We start from the raw sequence: 21,821 nt of genomic DNA, 5'->3' as shown, positions 1-21,821 counted from the left end.
ACCGAAAATGAAAAAAAAAATAAAAAAAAAGAAGAATTGTAGTTTCTGTCCGAAAATTTGGTAAATAGGTACATTTTTCTCCTTCACTGATGTGCGCCGATGAGGCTGCACTGATGGGCACCAATTAGGTGGCACTGATGAGGAGGCACCAATACGTCACACTGATGGGCACTGAAGGGCAGCACTGATTGGTGTCACTTATGGGCACTGCTGGGGCTGAACTGATAATCAGTGCCCTGGTTATCTGCACAGTCTCCCCTGCGAGGAGATGCCGCTGATCGGCTTTCCTCGCTTCACTCTGTCACTGTGAGGCGATAAACGGCACTTCCGTATTTATATGTGATTGGATATTGTGATTGAACATTGATTGTGATTAATACGGCGGGCGGTAGTTAATAAACTACCCATTGCTGCATTAGATGGCACTTGCCTTTCTATACAGACTTTACACAGACAGGAGAGGTGGGGGAAATTGCATGCGATTCGGACAGAAATCTCACAGATTGCTGTTCAAATTGCATGCGATTCTTTTTAGAGCGATTTGAGCCCATTCATTTTCTTTTGGCTTAAATTGCAGCACAAAAAAAAAAAGGTATCAGTTTTGGGTATCGGGAGCATTTGAACGAGCACTCGTACAAATACTAGGTATCAACATCAATACCAATATGGGTGTAACATGATACTAAAGGTGAATTTATCCTTTAAAGAGCAACAAATACAAAAACATGTCTCCCCAGAAGCTCCCCCCTCACTGAAATGACATTTTCCTTTTGTCTTTTTAAAGGTGTAAAATAAGAAAGGGTAAATGTAATTACCATGATGTCGGAATCCCTTGTCGCATAGCGAAGATTTGGGTCCAGCCAATACATGACAGCTTTAACCTGATCGTGGCTCAGGAAGAGCAAAAATACCAAAAACAGGAAATAGAGGACGCTGAGGCCTGGAAGACAAATAGTAAACATGACAATTATTGTGTGCAATGCAGAAGAGTTAAAAAAAAAAAAAAAAAAAAAACTTTGTTAGAATTAAAATTGAGTGCCACTATTCCACTATTACAGGACAACCATTTAGATAACACGACATTAAAGGAGTTGTAAAGGTAAATTTTTTCCCTAAATAGCTTCCTTTACCTTAGTGCCGTCCTCCTTCACTTACCTCATCCTTCCATTTTGCTTTAAAATGTCCTTATTTCTTCTGAGAAATCCTCACTTCCGGTTCTTCTGTCTGTAACTCCACACAGTAATGCGAGGCTTTCTCTCTGGTGTGGAGAAAGCCTCTTGAGGGGGCGAGCAGGAGTGTCAGGATGCCCACTAACACACAGCTCCTTTCTCTATCTGCAAAGTAGAGAGTGTCCCGACCCTCCTGCTCACCCCCTCAAGAGGCTTTCTCCACACCAGGGAGAAAGTGTTGCATTACTGTGTGGAGTTACAGACAGAAGAACAGGAAGTGAGGATTTCTCAGAAGAAATAAGGACATTTAACCACTTAACCCCCGGACCATATTGCTGGTCAAAGACCAGAGGACTTTTTGCGATTCGGTACTGCGTCGCTTTAACTGACAATTGCGCGGTCGTGCGACGTGGCTCCCAAACAAAATTGGCGTCCTTTTTTTCCCCCACATAGAGCTTTCTTTTGGTGGTATTTGATCACCTCTGCGGTTTTTAGGGCACCCTGGACAGGCAAGTGTCCATATTTTTAAAAGTCAGCAGCTGCCGTATTTGTAGCTGCTGGCTTTTAAAAAAAATAAAAATAAATCAGCGGAACGCTTTAAATCCATTGAAACAAAACAAAATCTGGAAAAGTCCATAAGGAAATAAATATTTACAGTGCCTTGCGAAAGTATTCGGACCCCTTGAACTTTACGACCTTTTGCCATATTTCAGGCTTCAAACATAAAGATATAAAACTGTAATTTTTTTTGAAGAAACAACAACAAGTGGGACACAATCATGAAGTGGAACGAAATGTATTGGATATTTCAAACTTTTTTAACAAATAAAAAAACAGAAAAATTGGGCGTGAAAAATTATTCAGCCCCCTTAAGTTAATACTTTGTAGCGCCACCTTTTGCTGCGATTACAGCTGTAAGTCGCTTGGGGTATGTCTCTATCAGTTTTGCACATCGAGAGACTGAAATTTTTGCCCATTCCTCCTTGCAAAACAGCTTGAGCTCTTTCCACAGATTCTCGATTGGATTCAGGTCTGGACTTTGACTTGGCCATTCTAACACCTGGATATGTTTATTTGTGAACCATTCCATTGTAGATTTTGCTTTATGTTTTGGATCATTGTCTTGTTGGAAGACAAATCTCTGTCCCAGTCTCGGGTCTTTTGCAGACTCCATCAGGTTTTCTTCCAGAATGGTCCTGTATTTGGCTCCATCCATCTTCCCATCAATTTAACCATCTTCCCTGTCCCTGCTGAAGAAAAGCAGGCCCAAACCATGATGATGCCACCACCACCATGTTTGACAGTGGGGATGGTGTGTTCAGGGTGATGAGCCGTGTTGCTTTTACGCCAAACATAACGTTTTGCATTGTTGCCAAAAAGTTCGATTTTGGTTTTATCTGACCAGAGCACCTTCTTCCACATGTTTGGTGTGTCTCCCAGGTGGCTTGTGGCAAACTTTAAACGACACTTTTTATGGATATCTTTAAGAAATGTCTTTCTTCTTGCCACTCTTCCATAAAGGCCAGTTTTGTGCAGTATACAGGGACTGATTGTTGTCCTATGGACAGAGTCTCCCACCTCAGCTGTAGATCTCTGCAGTTCATCTAGAGCAGGGGTGGGCAATTATTTTTTCGATGGGGCCACATGAGAAACTAAAAATATTTTGGAGGGCCGGGCCAAAAGGCTAAACTCAATTGTATTTCTTTATAAAAAGCAGTAAATATCATTGTTGGAAAACTGGTACGAGTACTTGTTATAGACATGGCACAGGAGGGGGACAGAGGCTAGGGACATGGCACAGGAGGGGGACAGAGGCTGGGGACATGGCACAGGAGGGGGACAGAGGCTGGGGACATGGCACAGGAGGGGGACAGAGGCTGGGGACATGGCACAGGAGGGGGACAGAGGCTGGGGACATGGCACAGGAGGGGGACAGAGGCTGGGGACATGACACAGGAGGGGGACAGAGGCTGGGGACATGACACAGGAGGGGGACAGAGGCTGGGGACATGACACAGGAGGGGGACAGAGGCTGGGGACATGACACAGGAGGGGGACAGAGGCTGGGGACATGACACAGGAGGGGGACAGAGGCTGGGGACATGACACAGGAGGGGGACAGAGGCTGGGGACATGACACAGGAGGGGGACAGAGGCTGGGGACATGACACAGGAGGGGGACAGAGGCTGGGGACATGACACAGGAGGGGGACAGAGGCTGGGGACATGACACAGGAGGGGGACAGAGGCTGGGGACATGACACAGGAGGGGGACAGAGGCTGGGGACTACCCCTTGCTCGCGATTGGACAGATCCGTCCAAGGGGGAGTGTCTATGCGCGGCGGGGAGAACAGCTGTTCAAACGAACGCTGTCTAATGTTCCCCGCCGCGGTGATTAACGTGGCAGCGGCGGCGATTTCGGCGGCGGGGGTGGGCCGGATTAAAAGGTCCGCCGGGCCGTAGTTTGCCCAGGTCTGATCTAGAGCATGGGTCTTCAAACTATGGCCCTCCAGTTGTTCAGGAACTACAATTCCCATCATGCCTAGTCATGTCTGTGAATGTCAGAGTTTTACAATGCCTCATGGGATGTGTAGTTCTGCAACAGCTGGAGGGCCGTAGTTTGAGGATCCCTGATCTAGAGTGATCATGGGCCTCTTGGCTGCATCTCTGATTAGTCTTCTCCTTGTATGAGCTGAAAGTTTAGAGGGACGGCCAGGTCTTCGTAGATTTGCAGTGGTCTGATACTCCTTCCATTTCAATATTATCGCTTGCACAGTGCTCCTTGGGATGTTTAAAGCTGGGGAAATCTTTTTGTATCCAAATCCGGCTTTAAACTTCTCCACAACAGTATCTCGGACCTGCCTGGTGTGTTCCTTGTTCTTCATGATGCTCTCTGCGCTTTAAAAGGACCTCTGAGACTATCACAGTGCAGGTGCATTTATACGGAGACTTGATTACACACAGGTGGATTCTATTTATCATCATTAGTCATTTAGGTCAACATTGGATCATTCAGAGATCCTCACTGAACTTCTGGAGAGAGTTTGCTGCACTGAAAGTAAAGGGGCTGAATAATATTGCACGCCCAATTTTTCAGTTTTTTATTTGTTAAAAAAAGTTTGAAATATCCAATAAATTTCGTTCCACTTCATGATTGTGTCCCACTTGTTGATTCTTCAAAAAAAAAAAATTACAGTTTTATATCTTTATGTTTGAAGCCTAAAATGTGGCAAAAGGTCGCAAAGTTCAAGGGGGCCGAATACTTTCGCAAGGCACTGTATACAAGAAAAAAAAAAAAAAAAACGCTTTTCACAGTGGGAAAAAGCAAATAAAGTATCTCTCAAAAAAAATTAAAAAAGATATTTGCAGCAGAGCTGAAGAGACGGTGGGCGGTTGTATGATGTGGATGATGAGAGATCTCCGGGTGAATATGGGAAGTGGGGAGGCAGCCAGACTCTGGTGCGCACACCGCATCTAATCAGATGTTTAACATTCAGATGTGCCGTCAGGAGGTTACCTAGGAACTGGAGAGTCAGTGGCAAACAATGACAGTTTGGCGTGCCTTGATTAATGAGTCCCTCATCTCTAAAATATTCATGAAAAGGCAAAGATTCGAGTGTCACTTCAGGACGCCGCAAACCATGTATGAAGGAAGATGCCATTCCTCCGTAAAGGAATGTTTGGATCGACTTCTACAATACAATGTTTACTTGTCAGAAAAGTCCTACAGGAATCTGCAGAATAATAAAGTGGTTATAAAGGCTGAGAGTTTTTTTACCTTCATCCATTCTATGCATGAAAGTAAAAAAAACTTCTGTGTGCTGTTGTAAACTCTTTTGGACTACTACCTATAGGTAAGCCTTATTCTAGGCTTACCTATAGGTAGTGGAAATATCTCCTAAACGTGCGCCGTTTAGGAGATATTTCACTTGTAGTCCGCCTAAAATCCCCATGGCGCATTCGCGGGAAAGAAACAAAACGAAGTGCCGTTTCTTCCCCAGCCTGGGCCGTGAATTGCGGCTCTCGTGCGCATGCGCAGGAGTGACGTCACACGGCTCCACAGCCCAGAAGACAGAAGATGGATGCTTCCTGCAGCTGGGACATCGCTGGATTCTTTTGAAGGCAAGTGTCACATAATGGGCTAATATGTGACGCATACTAGCCCATTATGCTTTACATTTGCAGGCTGTTCATGGGGCAAAAGAGGAAGTAAAACCCGTCAGGGTTAACTTCCTCTTTAAGAAAACACAAATCCCCAATGTTGTTATACATGATAAGAAAACAAGACTATTCACTTACCAAACACCATCCTCCATATTGCGGGGTGTGGTCTTGTAAAGGGACCTACAAACAAAACACATTAAGTTAAAAAAAAAAAGCAAACATTTAAAAAGACAATTTCTGGCAGTTTATATAGATCCATGGAAGGTAAACCTATCAGATATACAGATTTTGAATCAAATTTCCCCTTCTTCATTACGGTAGGCACTTAAAAAAATCATTAGTAAACTTTGTACTACCACTTTTACCTTCAGGTAAGCCTATAATAAGCCTTACCTGTAGGTATAAAGAATATCTCCTAAACCTGTACGGTTCAGGAGATATTCCCCTCGCAATGCGCCACTGACTGCAGCGGCGCATCCGCAGCGGGGATCCTCGGCTAAAGGGCCGGCAAGAAGTCCGGAAAGAAGTCTCCCTCACGCATGCGCGGGAGTGACGACATCGCCACTCACAGCGCTGGAGCGGCGATACCCGGAAGACACACTGAGGCAGGATGACATCGCGGTGCATACTAGCTCATTATGGCTTTTGCTTTTTTTTTTCATACCTAAAAACACAAAAAGCAGCGGGTTTACTACCGCTTTAAAAGAAGAACTCCAGGCAAACTGCTAAATTAAAAAATAAAAGTGAGCCATTTTGTATTTTTGTCAAGCCAATTCTATGATTTACACGGCTATCACACAGCACAGCCCAGCAAAGGATGGACCTGATCTTTCTCTGCTGGGGGTCTCCTCCCCAGTAGAAGACAAAGTAATGAAACCCAGAACCTGCATTCATTATATCTGGTCTCCCACAGTACATAGAACATGGAAATGCAATAATTTTAGTAAATATAAACAGCTAAATACCTTTTCTCATCAGCAGTTAGAGCAGTCTTGTGACTTCTATCAATGTCTGGTTAAAGCTTATTTTTTTAATTCTCCCCTGATTGTCCTATGAGGCTGCATGACCCCTGACCCTCTGCCTGGACAGTGCTGATCACATGCCCCCTCCCGAAGGGGAAAGGGAAAAATAAAAAATAAACCTCTCTAGCAATACACACCAAGAGCATGTGCAGAGTGTCTCCAAGGCTCTGTTCTATCAGCATATAGTTTGGGGACAGTGGAAGAAGCAAGGATCCGAGAAGATAATATCAAAACGCCTTTTTACACAATGCAGAGGATTAACCCCTTAGGTTCCACACTAAGTGATATAACAAGCATGCTTTCCTGCATATTAGACTGATTTTACTGTTGTGGGTTTCGTAACAAAGCGGGAGTTCACCCATAAGACATTTTTTTCAAAAAATCCCCTTAGATGGATGCTCGTTTTGTCTAGGGGAATCGGCTAGTTGTTTTAAAATATGAGCTGTACTTACCGTTTTTGAGATGCATCTTTTCAGTCGCTTCCGGGTATGGGTCTTCGGGAGCGGGCGTTCCTTCTTGATTGACAGTTTTCCGAGAGGCTTCCGACGGTCGCATCCATCGCGTCACTAGTAGCCGAAAGAAGCCGAACGTTGGTGCGGCTCTATACTGCGCACCGACGTTCGGCTTCTTTCGGAAAATCGTGACGCGATGGATGCGACCGTCGGAAGCCTCTCGGAAGACTGTCAATCAAAATAAGAACGCCCATTCCCGCAGCTCATACCCGGAAGCGGCGGAGAAGATACATGTCGTAAACGGTAAGTAATGCTCATATTTTAAAACAAACTAGCCGATTCCCCTAGACAAAACGAGCATCAATCTAAGGGGAAAAAGTTTTATGTACGGGTGAACCCCCGCTTTAAGCCTAGTACACACAAGAGAGAGGAAAAAAAAAAAAAAGGACGAAAAAATAAAAAAGTTTTAATAATCTGATCGTCAGTACACAGCTTTCGAGACTGATCACGATAGTTAAAGTGAAATTATTTGAAGAGACAAGCATGAAAATGTTTCGCGTAAGAGAACAGAACGATCGATTTTCATTTTTTTTTGTATTAATCTATAAAAATCTGACTAAGACTGCACATGCTTTGAAGAATACATTACAATACTTTACATCATCATTTGAAATCGTATTCTGTCTTACGAAAATTTTGTAACGCTAGTAAGCTATTAGTTTATGATATTCTCATTGGGAGGCTAAACAAGAGCATCTCTCTGTTGCTCTGATCTCTCTTGCCAACAGCATGCTCCTTGTGTGGTAGTACATGCTACAGGCTCCTTGTCCCTTAAAGCAGAGTTCCACCCAAAAATTGAATTTCTGCTTTTCCAGTTCTTCCCCCCCCTCCGTGTCACATTTGGCACCTTTCAGGGGAAAGCAGATGCCTGTCTAATACAGGTATTTGCTCCCACTTCCAGCAATAAATTGCTGCAGATTCTGCTGCGATCTACACCATATCCGGCCCCTCTTACGCCCCCTCCTGCTGTCTTCTGGGAGACACACAGGTCCCAAAAGACAGCAGGGACCAGCGAGGACGCACAGCGTGATTCGTGCATGCGCAGTAAGGAACCAGGCTGTGGAACCGCAAGGCTTCACTTCCCAATTCCCCTACTAAAGATGCCGGCGCCTAGACCCGAGAGACAGATTAGCTTCGGGCGAGGACATTGCGGGCGCCCTGGACGGGTACAGTGAGGCAAATAAGTATTTAGTCAGCCACCAATTGTGCAAGTTCTCCCACTTAAAAAGATGAGAGGCCTGTAATTGTCATCGTAGGTAGACCTCAACTATGAGAGACAAAATGTGGAAACAAATCCAGACAATCACATTGTCTGATTTGGAAAGAATTTATTTGCAAATTATGGTGGAAAATAAGTATTTGGTCAATATCAAAAGTTCATCTCAATACTTTGTTATATATCCTTTGTTGGCAATGACAGAGGTCAAACGTTTTCTGTAAGTCTTCACAAGGTTGTCACACACTGTTGCTGGTATGTTGGCCCATTCCTCCATGCAGATCTCCTCTAGAGCAGTGATGTTTTGGGGCTGTCGCTGAGCAACACGGACTTTCTACTCCCTCCAAAGGTTTTCTTTGGGGTTGAGATCTGGAGACTGGCTAGGCCACTCCAGGACCTTGAAATGCTTCTTACGAAGCCACTTCTTCATTGCCCGGGTGGTGTGTTTGGGATAATTTTCATCTTAAATGCCCTTGCTGATGGGAGGAGGTTTGCACTCAAAATCTCATGATACATGGCCCCATTCAGTCGTCCTGTTCCCTTTGCAGAGAAACGGCCCCAAAGCATGATGTTGCCACCCCCATGCTTCACAGTAGGTATGGTGTTTTTTGGTTGCAACTCAGCATTCTCTCTCCTCCAAACACGACGAGTTGCGTTTCTACCAAACAGTTCTACTTTGGTTTCATCTGACCATATGACATTCTCCCAATCCTCTTCTGGATCATCCAAATGCTCTCTAGCAAACCTCAGACGGGCCCGGACATGTACTGGCTTAAGCAGGGGGACACGTCTGGCACTGCAGGATCTGAGTCCCTGGCGGCGTAGTGTGTTACTGATGGTAACCTTTGTTACGTTGGTCCCAGCTCTCTGCAGGTCATTCACTAGGTCCCCCCGTGTGGTTCTGGGATTTTTGATCACTGTTCTTGTGATCATTTTGACCCCACGGGGTGAGATCTTGCGAGGAGCCCTAGATCGAGGGAGATTATCAGTGGTCTTGCATGTCTTCCATTTTCTAATTATTGCTCCCACAGTTGATTTCTTCACACCAAGCTGTTTGCCTATTGCAGATTCAGTCTTCCCAGCCTGGTGCAGGTCTACAATTTTGTGACTGTTTGAACTTGTTATTAGTATAAAAGACACCTGTCCACAACCTCAAACAGTCACACTCCAAACTCCACTATGGTGAAGACCAAAGAGCTCTCGAAGTACACCAGAAACAAAATTGTAGACCTGCACCAGGACCTAGTCCCTGAATTTGACTTAAATTCCCAACAAAGCAGCAGTCAGACCGGGACAGGGACAGACAGGACTGGGAGCCATTTGGGTATGATGCAAGCAAATTTGTTGAAAAGAAACATACTCATAGGAAGAGATCGCACAATGAGCACAAAGATGACCTCATCAGTCATCTCTAACTACTTTACTGTCCAGTCAGAAATTTGGGGGTGGAGAGAGGACACTAACTGTTCATTGGGACATTCACCTGGATGTGCTGCGTCATACATAAATCTTATGCGGCGTACACACGACCGTTTTTCATGACGAGAAAGAAATGCCGTTTTTTTAAATGGTCATTAAAAACGATCGTGTGTGGGCTCCAGAGCATTTTTTTCGACGTGAAAAATGGGCATTAAAAATTTAGAACATGCTCTAAATTTTCTCGTTTTTCACGTTGTGAAAAAACGGTCGTGTGTAGGCTTTAACGACGGGAAAAAAAACAAACACACGCTTGCTCAGAAGCAAGTTATGAGACTGGTAAAACTAGCGTTTGTAATGGAGATAGCACAATTATCACGCTGTGACAGGCTGAAAAGCGCGAATCATCTCTCACCAAACTTTTACGAACAGGAAATCAGCAAAAGCAGCCCCAAGGGTGGCGCCATCTGAATGGAAGTTCCCCTTTATAGTGTCGTCGTACGTGTTGCATTTTTATTTTCACAATCGTGTGTATGCAAGGCAGGCTTGACAAGAATCATGTAGAGAAAAAAAATAGTTTTTTCTAGAACATTAAAAATGGTCGTGTCTACGCGGCTTCAGACCTAGATGGACATAGACAAAAATCCTATGGCAAATAAAATAATAATAAAAAAAAAAAAAAAAACACATGTATAGGAGATGCTTTATCTATGTATTTAGCCATTTGTCCGGAGTTCAGCTTTAAACGTGTTGCCTGCAGTTTTTGTAGTTTTATTCTGTTGACTGAAGATTTATAGGCATTTCATAACAACCTACAACCAGATACTGGCTTGCATATGGAATAAATAAATACCTTACCATTAGGGAAAGCTAAGACACTGATGATCAGAAAGAAGAAAATAACTGAAAGGATGCCTTTCCAAATATTGTCTTCTTGGCTTGTGTTCTCCCTACAACACAGAAAGAAAAGCATGTAGATAAATTACTTATACGGCATTGTAGTCATGTTGTTTGTTCTACCAAACCAAAAAAAGTACATAGGTTAGTTGGTATATACAGTGGGGGAAACAATTATTTGATCCCCTGCAGATTTAAGTTTGCCCACTACCAAAGAAATGAAGGGTCTATAATTTTATATCATAAGGGTATTTTAAAATGATAGAGACAGAATATCAACCAAAAATCCAGAAAAAAAAAAAAACATAATGATACAAATGTTATAAATCGAGTTGCAGTTCAGTAAGTAAAATAAGTATTTGATCCCCAAGCAAAACATGACGACTTAGTACTTGGTGGAGAAACCCTTGGTGGCAATCAGAGGCGAGACGTTTCTTGTAGTTGGTTATCAGGTTTGCACACAACTCAGGAGGGATTTTGGTCCACTCTTCTTTACAGATCTTCTCTAAATCCTAAGGCCCCATACACACGATAGAATCCATCCGCTGAAAAATCCCAGCAAATGGGTTTCAGCGGATAGATCCTATGGTGTGTACACTCCAGCGGATCTGTTTCGGCGGATATTTATCCCCTGGGATGGATTCCAGCAGATCGAATATTTGCTGACATGCTAAACAAATCTATCTGTTGGAATCCATCCCAACGGATGGATCCGCTGGTCTGTATAGACTCACCGGATCCATCCGTCCGAAGGGATCCCCCGCATGCGTCGTAATGATTTGATGCATGCGTGGAATTCCTTATATGACAGCGTCGTGCACGTCGCCGCGTCATAATCGCGGCGACAGCGCGACACGTCATTGCCAGAGGATTTAGGCGCGGATTTCAATGCGATGGTGAGTACACTCCATCGCATGGAAATCCGCTGAAATCCTCGAGAGGATTTATCCGCGGAAACGGTCCGCTGGACCGTATTCGCGGATAAATCCTCTCGTGTGTATGGGGCCTTAAGGTTTCTTGGCTGTCGCTTGGAAAACTCGAAGTTTCACCTCCCTCCTTTTCTATATGGATTAAAGTCTGGAGACTGGCTAGGCCACTCACTGACCTTAATGTGCTTCTTCTTGAGCCACTCGTTTGTTGCCCTAGCGGTAGGTTTTGGGTCATTGTCGTGCTGGAAGACCCATCTTCAGTGTTCTGGATGAGGGAAGAAGGTTCTCAAAGATTTTACAAAACATGGCCCTGTCCAATGGCCCCTCAATGCAGCAAAGTCGGCCTCGGCCTTTAGCAGAGAAACAGCCCAAAAGCTTAAATGTTTCCATCTCCGTGCTTGACTGTAGGGATGGTGTTCTTAGGGTCATAGTCAGCATTTTTCTTCATCCAACCACGGCAAGTCGAGTTAATGCCAAAGAGCTTAATTTTGGTCTCATCTGACCACAGCACTTTCTCTGAATCATTTAAAATGTTAATTGGCAAACTTCAGGGCCTTTACATGTTCCTTATTGAGGAGGGGGACCTTGTGGGCACTGCAGTATTTCAGTCCATGGCGTATTGTTTTATCGATGGTTTGTTTGGCGACTGTGGCCCCAGTTCACAAGCTCCTCCTGTGTAGTTCTGGGCTGATCCCTCAATTTTCTCATAATCATCCTTACCCCATGAGGCAAAATCTTGCATGGAGCTCCAAACCGAGGGCAATTTTGTATTTCTTTAAATTTGCAACTAATTGCCCCAACAGTTGCCTCCTTCTCACCAATATTCTTGCTGATGGTCTTGTGCAAGTCTACAATCTTGTCCCTGGAATTCTTTGAGAGCTCTTGTAAGTGTACAGATATTTTAAAAAATGACAACGCTACAGGGATTTATTAAGACTGCAGATATGATAGACAGAAAGTTCAGTTTGAGGGTGAACCTCCGCTTTAACAGACCAAGTTCTTGAGGAGTCATATTGCAAAGGGAGTTGGCTTGGGGGTTGTCTATTGCTTATACATACCGTAAGTCTAAATACCACGGGCCAAACTTGAATAAGTTAGTCTCAACCAGAGCAGCATCATGCAACATTCAAGTGTCTGGCATGATTACCTGGCCATGCCTTTATGGGGGGCATCTTTAGTTGCAGCGGAGGTTCACCCTCAAACTGAACTTTCTGTCTATCATATCTGCAGCCTCAATAAATCCCTGTAGCGTTGTCATTTTTTTATTATCTGTACCCTTACCTGTATTCAGCATGACTTCCGGGTCTTCTTCCCTGTGGGGAGTGGGCGTGTCGCTCCTCCCCCCCCCCGACGACTCTAGGCGTAATGGGAGCTGTGCGCAATGTCTCTTGGGAGCTATGTCTCAAGATTCCCAGGAGACGATCTGAACCAGCAAGAGGTGTATTCTCGCGCTATCGCGGGTGATGCGACGCATCACCGCTTCCAGGAAGTTTTTGCTTGTGGGCTTCACACTGCCCACAAGCAAAATGGAAAACCCCAGGATTAAATTTTTTAAAGTTCATATTTATGACGGAACCAGAACGGATGCTCGTACAAGCGGCTAGCAAGTGAGTGCTACACTACTATCTTTATTACTAAACATTGCACATAGTAAGGAAAAAAAAAATAAAAAATAAAAAGCGAGAAACCGCGGAACACCCGCTTTAAAAAAGTAGTAAAGGATTTTTTTTTTTTTTTTATCATACTTGCCTCTGTGGATGCAGCATCAGTCCGATGCTGCATCTGTCCCCCCAGCACTTCTACACTGAGAACTGAGCAATCGAACACCGCTGATCACTCGGTTTTCACAGCTCAGTGAGCTGTAGACTATCAGTCAGCATCTCTCCTGCTCTCCTCCCTCCTCGCTCACTGGAGTGCCGAGCTGTGGAGGCTGAACCAGGTGTCAGTCCAGGCACCTAGTGGATCCAGACTACATGGCCAGGATAACGCGGTGCCTTGACTGACATTGGTGACGTCAGCAGAGAGCGGACTGATAACTGACATTGGTGACGTCAGCAGAGAGCGGACTGATAACTGACATTGGTGACATCAGCAGAGAGCGGACTGATGTCCGCTCTCTGCTAAAAAAGGGTCACAGGAGCACAAAACGAATTGCACTCTTTTGATCTGTAGAAGTCCAGCCAACTGAGCTTAGGCCGGACTTCTCCTTTAAGTATTCTTGTCATATTTTCTTTTTCTGTATCTTTAACCACTTGGGATCCGCCTGACGTCAATTGACGGCTACAGCGCGGATCCCAAAAGCCAACAGGACGTCAATTGACGTCCGCCCCTTTGGGCGGTCCCCGCGCGCGCTCCAGAGCGTGCATCGGGGAAAATCTGTGTTGGCCGTGTCCCTTGGACACAGCCAATTACAGATCGCCGCGAACGGCCAATCAGAGTGGCCGTTTACGATGCGATCTGTGCGGCCAATGAGAGATGATCTCATATGTAAACATATGAGATCATCTGTCATTGCCGGCTCACACAGAGACAGCGGTGCTGTCTCTGGAGAGAAGACCGATCTGTGTCTCTTGTACATAGAGACACAGATCGGTCACCCCCCCTCCACCTACAGTTAGAACACTTTATAGGAAACATTTAACCCCTTCCTCACCCCCTAGTGTTAACCCCTTCAATGCCAGTCACATTTATACTGTAATTAGTGCATATTTATAGCACTGATCGCAGTATAAATGTGAATGGTGCCAAAAATGTGTCCGATGTGTCCACCATAACGTCGCAGTCCCAATAAAAATCGCAGATCGCCGGCATTTCTAGTAAAAAAAAAAAAAAAAATTTATAATTCTGTCCCCTATTTTGTAAGCGCTATAACTTTTGCTCCGAAAACTCAGGATACACTTGGCTGATAACTGAAATGGACAGTTCTTTTTTTTAAAGAGAGAAGTTCACATTTAATGTGGCTGGCGTCTTTGCATGGAAGTCAGCTTGACCCGTCTTTGCATGGAAGTCGATAGGGAGCATTTCTGCATTGAAGTCAATGGGATCCGACCTTGCACCCACATCAATAGGGGGTGTTTTTGCATCCAAGTCAATTCAATAGGATGCCAATAATTTTCGGCAGATGATATATTGGTGCACCCTGAGTTCTCACCCCACTCGCATAGAGCAGCCCTATATGTCCCTAAGAAGCTTGTGTACCTTTTTTGGGTGTCAAGCTTTGCTCATTTTGAAAATGTGCGTCTGGTTGCTGGGGAGCGAGCGAGAGCGAGAAAAAGCGAGAGACAGACACGTTTTTTTCATATATTGTCTTTCATTATCATTTACAAAACCAAAAAAAAAAAAAAAAAAACACCACAATGAATGGCACCGCAATTGAGACACACAATTTCCGTATGCTCCGTGAACACGCACAAAAATGCATACAGGTGTGAACACATTCTAAATATACTCTGAAAAGTGTCTGACTGTTCCATTACAGCAGAATATACTAACATTAACTTCCTGTCCAACATTTTCAAAACCAAAATTCATAAAAAGGAAAACAAAACAAAATCTGGTTCTCAGCTAGCGACATATTTCTGAGGATTACACGGCTTTCTACCCGCCAGTGACTGCAACCAAAGATTGTAAGCCTCTTATTCTCCGAGAAGAAAAATACCACGTCGTCTATAGTGAGCAGTACAACTCTATAGAACTAGTTTGCCCACCCCTGATGTACGTGCCATCCCACATCTCACTGTGAACTTTCCAACACAATGCAATCCAATCAGTGAAAAGAGATTCCTTACTAGTTATTATGGAGTCCTAAACCATCATGAAGGTGTGGCGATGCCCAAAGTTGTTTCGCTATTGGGAAGGGGTGATAAATGTCATAGGGGAGACATTTGGTGTACCTTTGGAGGCAGAAGCCACACTATGTGTACTGGGATATAGAAGGGAACGGAGGGAGAAGAAAACCACCACAGCTGTATTACTGAGATGCCTGTTCCAAGCCAGGAAATTAATAATGTCAAGATGGCAGGCGATAACACCTCCTACAACAAGAGAATGGATTGGAGCAGTAAATGATACGATATGTAAAGAGAGAGCAGTTTATACTAAAAGAGGTAATCTCAGGGAGTTTGAGGAGATGTGGAGACCTTGGCTGGAAGAGAAGGACCTGCCCCTCTAGTGGGTAAGAAATACAACTGGGATGAGGCAGAAATAAAAATAACACCCAAAAATAAAGACATATAGGCGGCAATTCAGGAAAAATGGGGCTGGCCTTGAAACCTCAATAGGGGAGAGAGGAAAAGGGAGGGAAGGTCCAGACATATAAATTTAAGGGGGAAGATATTAGGTATTAACCACACCGTGAATAGGAATAAGAATAGTCCACCTGATTGAAGGAGGTGATCTGAGCATTCTATCTCTTTCTTTTTTCTATTTTTTTTTTATTTTTTCTCCCTTTTCCTGCCTTCTACATAAACAAGATATTTAATGTGTGTACTTGACTTTTATATCATCTGTGTTTTATATTGAGAGTAAGTCACATATAAGGAATGATGTCGGTTCCTGGAATTTTTTTTTTAAATGATTGAATGTGTAAGAAAAAATAAAATAAAGAATGAAAATCTAAACCATCATGAAATGCACTTCTCCAAAAACGAAGCCGCATAGACTGCTAGGTGTCCAGATACTCAGTATATACACACTCAACAGTCACATTATTAGGTACACCTATTCAATTGCTTGGAAACACAAATTGCTAATCAGTCAATCACATGGCAGCAGCTCAATGCATTTAGGCATCTAGACGTGGTGAAGACGACTGGCTGAGGTTCAATACCGAGCATCAGAATGGGAAGGAAAGGGGATTTAAGTGACTTTGAACATGGCATGGTTGTTGGTGCCAAACGGGCTGATCTGAGTATTTCAAAAACTGCTGATCTACTGGGATTTTCACACACAACCATCTCTAAGGTTTACAGAGAATGGTCCTGAAAAAGAGAAAGTATCCAGTGAGCGGCAGCCGTGGAGGAAAATGCCTTGTTGATGTCAGAGAATGGGCAGACTGGTTTGAGATAATAGGCAACAGTAAGGCCTCATGCACACTGGACGTTAAAATAACGTTATAAAACGCCAGTAGCTTTGCAGAGAGTTTTTCAACTTCTTTCAATAACGTTTTTTTAGTGTTTTGTGTGTTAACAGTTTTTTTTTTTTAGCGTTTTTTTTTTTTTTTTGTGGATCAAAAAAAAAAAAAAAAAAAAAAACAACACACTGGTGAGTGACGTTCATCAGTGTTAGAACATTTTTTTTACAGCTGAAAAAAGCCTCTCAGAACCCACAAGTTTTGTTTGTTTTTTTTACTGCTCAAAACTGCTGATAACAGCCTATGAGTGCATGGGCACATAGGATAACATGGAGAGTTTAATGACTGTAGAAAAAACGACCAAAAACATCCAGTGTGCATGAGGCCTAACTCAAATAACCACTCGTTACAACCAAGGTATGCAGAATACTATCTCTGAACGCACAACACATCCAACCTTAAAGAAGATGGGCTACAGCAGCAGAAGACCACACCGGGTGCCACTCCTGTCAGCCAAGAACAGGAAACTGAGGCTACAATTCGCACAGGCTCACCATGGATCCATCCTGCCTTGTATCAACAGAACATCGTTTAAATGCCGCGGCCTACCTGAGTATTGTTGCTGACCATGCCCAGCCCTTTGACTACAGTGTCCCCATCTTCTGATGGCTCCTTCCAGCAGGATAATGCACCATGTCACAAAGCTCAAATCATCTCATCACTGGTTTCTTGAACATGACAATGAGGCCACTTTACTCCAATGGCCTCCACACTCACCAGATCTAATGCCGCGTACAGACGGTCGTTTTTTGTGATGAAAAAAAACGACGTTTTTGAAACATCATTTTCAAAGACAAAATTGCCTACACACCATCGTTTTTTTCACAATGCTCTAGCAAAGCGAGGTTACGTTTCACCACTTTTTTCCATTGAAGCTCGCTTCATAACTAGCTTTTGGGCATGCGCGGGTTTAAAAACGTCGTTTTAAACATCGTTTTTTGCTACACACGGTCAATTTCTGTGAAACAAAAAATGACGTTTTGAAAAACGACACAAAAAATTCAAGCATGTTCGAATTTTTTTTTGGTCGTTTTTTGATGACATAAAACAACGTTTTGCCCACACACGGTCATTTTAAATGACGTTTTTTAAAGCGCCGTTTTTTTTCATCACAAAAAACGACCGTCTGTACGCGGCATCATCCAATAGAGCACTTTGGGGAGAAACGGGAGGTTCGCATCATGGATGTGCAGCCGACAAATCTGCAGCAACTGTGTGATGTCATCATGTCCCTAGGGACCAAAATCTCTGAGGAATGTTTCCAACACCTTGATGAATCTATGCCATGAAGAATTAAAATGGAAGTAAACCCTCCATTACAACTTTCACCTACAGGTAAACCTAGATTAAGGCAATATCTCCTAAACCTACACCGTTTAGGAGATATTTGCCAAAGAGAATGCACTGTTGTCTACGGCAACGGCGCACTGAGAATGCCGGTTTTCTGAATGGAGACGGCACATGCGTGGAGTGACGTCATCGCCGCTCCTGCCAATCACAGCGCTGGAGCGTCGATACCCGGAGGTAATCTCCGGGAGAGATGGCTGCGGCTGCAGGGGGAAGATGAGGACGGCTTCGATCTAAGGTAAGCAATGCATAATGAGCTAGTATGCTAGTCATATTTTTTTTATTTGGGTTTACAACCGCTTTAAGGTCGTTCTGAAGGCAAAAGGGGGTCCAACCCAGTACTAGCAAGATGTACCCAATAAAGAGGTTGGCGAGTACAATTATCTTGATACTTCATCAAATGATGTAATGGAACGCTCCCTTACTCAGTTTTGCTTCTTTTGTCCCTATTGGTCAGCCCAGGTCACGGGGTGAAAGGTCATCTTGGCCGGTCATAAGCTACAACCAGATTTCCTAGCTCCAGATCTGGACGAGTCGCTAAAAAGCACCCATCAGACAAGATTCTTTAGCTCTAAGCAAACTAATGCGACAGACAATGTTTTCTGTGCTTTTCATTGTGTCAAGTACCGGTAGTATTAGTATTGTTCACCTTTCAAGTAAAAATAAAAAAGGTTAAACTTTTTTTTGGTGCGGTTTGAATGGAGTAGAGAAAGATTTAGAACTATTAGGTTTTTATTGCTGTCTGTCCTCCCATTAAAGTGGAACTTCACTCTCCCAATCAACATTGGCCCGGATTCAGTAACAATTGCGCTTTTTTAACGGAGGCGCAGGGCAACGTTTTTGCCCTGCGCCCCCGCAATTTTTTTGCGCTGCCCTCGATTCACGGAGCAGAAGCTCCGTAAATTGCGAGGGCGCACCGGCAAAATGCCCGGCGTTAGCGCGTGCAATTTAAATGATCCCGTAGGGGGCGGGAATCATTTAAATTAGGCGCGTTCCCGTGCCGATCGTAGAGCGCATGCTCCGTCGGGAAACTTCCCGACGTGCATTGCGGCAAATGTGAACGTGAATGTCAAAGCGAACGTGAATGGCATCCAGCGCCATTCACGATTCACTTACGCAAACTACGTAAATTTCTAATTTCGCGACGCGGGAACGACGGGTATACGCAACATTGGCTGCCCCTGCTAATAGCAGGGGCAGCCTTATGCAAAAACCGCCGTACGGAAACGACGTAAATTGCGTACGCAGGGCTTGCGCAACATTGTGAATCAGTGTTAGTATGCAATTTGCATACTATACGCTGAGCACAACGGGAACGCCACCTAGCGGCCATCGCAAGAATGCAGCCTAAGATATGCGGGCATAAGAGCCTTATGCCGCGCATATCTTAGGCTGCAGTCGGCGTAACGAGGTTCCTGAATCAGGAGCATTCGTTACGCCGGGGCAAGTAAGCAATTGCGCTGTGTAACCTATGGTTACACAGGCGCAATTGCTTCTTGAATCCAGGCCCTTGATTATTTTTAATCCTTATACTGCTAGCATTAGTAAATAGGAAAGTGTATCATATTTACGTGGTCTGAACTTTTTTTTTTTTTTTAAATTACATTTAGTTACTTCCTACAAAAAAAACAACAAAAAAAAAAAAAAGTAAAATTAACAATACATGGGTATCCAAAAACGAGGGGTGGTCTTTAGTTTAAGACCACCTTTCAAAAGGTGGGTGGAACTCCGCTTTAACACTGGGATTGTTCAGTTTTTATTTGTGTGTATGGCATGCAGGAAAATACAGAACAAACATGATTGTAACATGTATGACTTAAGATCCTCTATCTGCCAACACAAGAACATGTACACAGTGTTTGCGTGTATCTTAGCGTGCGGTTGGCTCCCATTGAGTATTCAGGCGAGGGGGACAAAACAGAATCTCTTCCCAAGCTGACCAGATGGCGGTCGTGTGGCAGAGCTCTGGGGAAAACCCCGCAGGAGGAATCTAATGACAGCCTGTATATAAAGGGAGGGTGAGGGGTGTCCTTCAGTTCTCCCTGCCCCCATCTCATGTCATGTTACAGAGCTCATCCGGCCATTAACAATGCTCAATATTAAGACCCCATCTGATGCAACAATGTAACGTCACTGTAGAATTATAAGAATGTGTTTTAGTGTACTAAAAGCTTTACACTGGCCACACACCAACAGAATTTAAATACTTCTGCGAATGCCTGCGATCAGATGCGAGAAGGGGGGGGGGTTCCTGTGATTAGCTGCATTGAAAGCACTGGGAGGCAGACGTATTTCGCAGCTTATCGCGGCCACTCGCATGCCATCTCATGCAGACGCTGCCATTCTACATTCAAGACTGATCACTCGCATTTGTGATTACTACATAGGTGATTACATGTGAATGGTCATGATTAGCTGCTGGAATTGGACCTGAACCTGGCAGCATCCCATTGCAGATAAACATGGGAATCCCTGCTGGGGTTTTCCCAACATTATATTGCATCTTACCACTTCTTAGATGTGATCGCTGTGTATTCGTTTTTTGGGCCCCCTTCACACTTGTGCGACTCGTCGTGCGACTTGGGACTGCAAAGTCACATGACAAGTTGTACCCCATAACTTCCAAGGAGTACCATTCATATCTGTGCAACTTCAAAGTAGTCCCTGCACTACTTTGGTCCAACTTTAATGTGAGTTGAGGTCCATGTTTACACAGGCATTCCCTTAAATCGTGGTAAAATCACAGCAGTGTGAAAGGGGCCTTATGCCCTGTACACACGATCGGTTTGCCTGATGAAAACGGACCGATGGATTTTTTCATCAGATATCCGATGAAGCCAACTTTAATCAGTCTTGCCTACACACCCTCGGTTAAAAATCCGATCGTGTCCAACGCGGTGACGGAAAACACAACGACGTGCAGAGAAAAACGAAGTTCAAGGCTTCCGAGCATGTGTTGAATTGATTCTGAGCATGCGTGGATTTTTGACCGATGGATTTCCCCACAGACGATCGTTTTTTTCCATCGGTTTTTTAACCATACGAAAATTTTAAAACAGGTTCTATTTTTTTTCACCGATGGGAAAAAAACTGATGGGGCCCACACACACGATCGGTTCATCTGGTGATCCAGTCAGCAAGTCTGTTGATTTTCAAAAGAACAAGCTTTGCTGCAGATGTACCATTTCTCAGGGATAATAAAAATTATTTACTACTGACAGGGTTGCTTACAACGATCTTTTGTTTATGTAAAATCCATATCTTAAAAAAAAAAAAAACGCTTGCTGTATTAGCCGGAGTTAAATTTTCTGGTGTATTAACCACTTGAGGACCGCCTAACGCCGATATACGTCGGCAGAATGGCACAGGTACGTTTCCCTTTAAGTGCCCAGCCGTGGGTCGTGCACCCCGTTGGCGGCACGCTCGTGACCCGATCGCCACCGGTGTCCCGCGATCGGGTCACAGGAGCTGAAGAACGGGGAGAGGTGCGTGTGTAAACACACCTTCCCACGTTCTTCTCTGTGGCAGTGTCACTGATCGTCTGTTCCCTGTTATAGGGAATGACGATCAGTGACGTCACACGCCCAGCCACGCCCCCCTACAGTAAGAATCGCTCCCTTAGGGCACACTTAACCCCTTAGCGCTCCCTAGTGGTTAACCCCTTCACTGCCATTTTCACAGTAAAAAAAATATTAATAAAAATGCCATAAAACTATTCCCTATTTTGTAAACGCTATGACATTTGCGCAAACCAAACAATAAACGACTATTGCGATTTTTTTTACCAAAAATATGTAGAAGAAGAATACGTATCGGCCTAAACTGAGGAAAAAATATGTTTTATATATTTTTTGGGGATATTTATTATTGCAAAAAGTAAAAAAAATAGAATTCTATTCAAAATAGTCGCTCTATATTTGTTTATAGCACAAAAAAACAAAAACCGCTGAGGTGATCAAATAACACCAAAAGAAAGCTCCATTTGTGGGGAAAAAAAGGACGCCAATTTTGTTTGGGA

General features: G+C 43.9%; 1 protein-coding gene across 2 annotated transcripts in view; it reads right to left on the bottom strand.

Annotated features, from left to right (window-relative positions):
- The window catches only part of PTDSS1 (phosphatidylserine synthase 1), a 35,861-nt gene extending 25,373 nt beyond the window's left edge, over positions 1–10,488 (bottom strand). Inside the window, exons 1-3 of one of the 2 annotated variants that reach the window (XM_040354745.1) lie at positions 10,358–10,488; positions 5,469–5,513; positions 816–940 (exon numbers count right to left, since the gene is read on the bottom strand). In XM_040354745.1, the coding sequence (XP_040210679.1) occupies positions 816–940; positions 5,469–5,513; positions 10,358–10,472 (285 nt within the window). In that variant the 5' untranslated portion in view covers positions 10,473–10,488. The remainder of the gene's footprint in view (positions 1–815; positions 941–5,468; positions 5,514–10,357) is intronic. The other variant, XM_040354744.1, reaches the window with a different exon arrangement.
- Between the last annotated feature and the right edge of the window lie 11,333 nt (positions 10,489–21,821).

This window comes from Rana temporaria, chromosome 5 (genome assembly GCF_905171775.1).
Source record: "Rana temporaria chromosome 5, aRanTem1.1, whole genome shotgun sequence".
Taxonomy (NCBI): Eukaryota; Metazoa; Chordata; class Amphibia; order Anura; family Ranidae; genus Rana; species Rana temporaria.
This window is presented reverse-complemented; position numbering and strand designations above follow the sequence as displayed.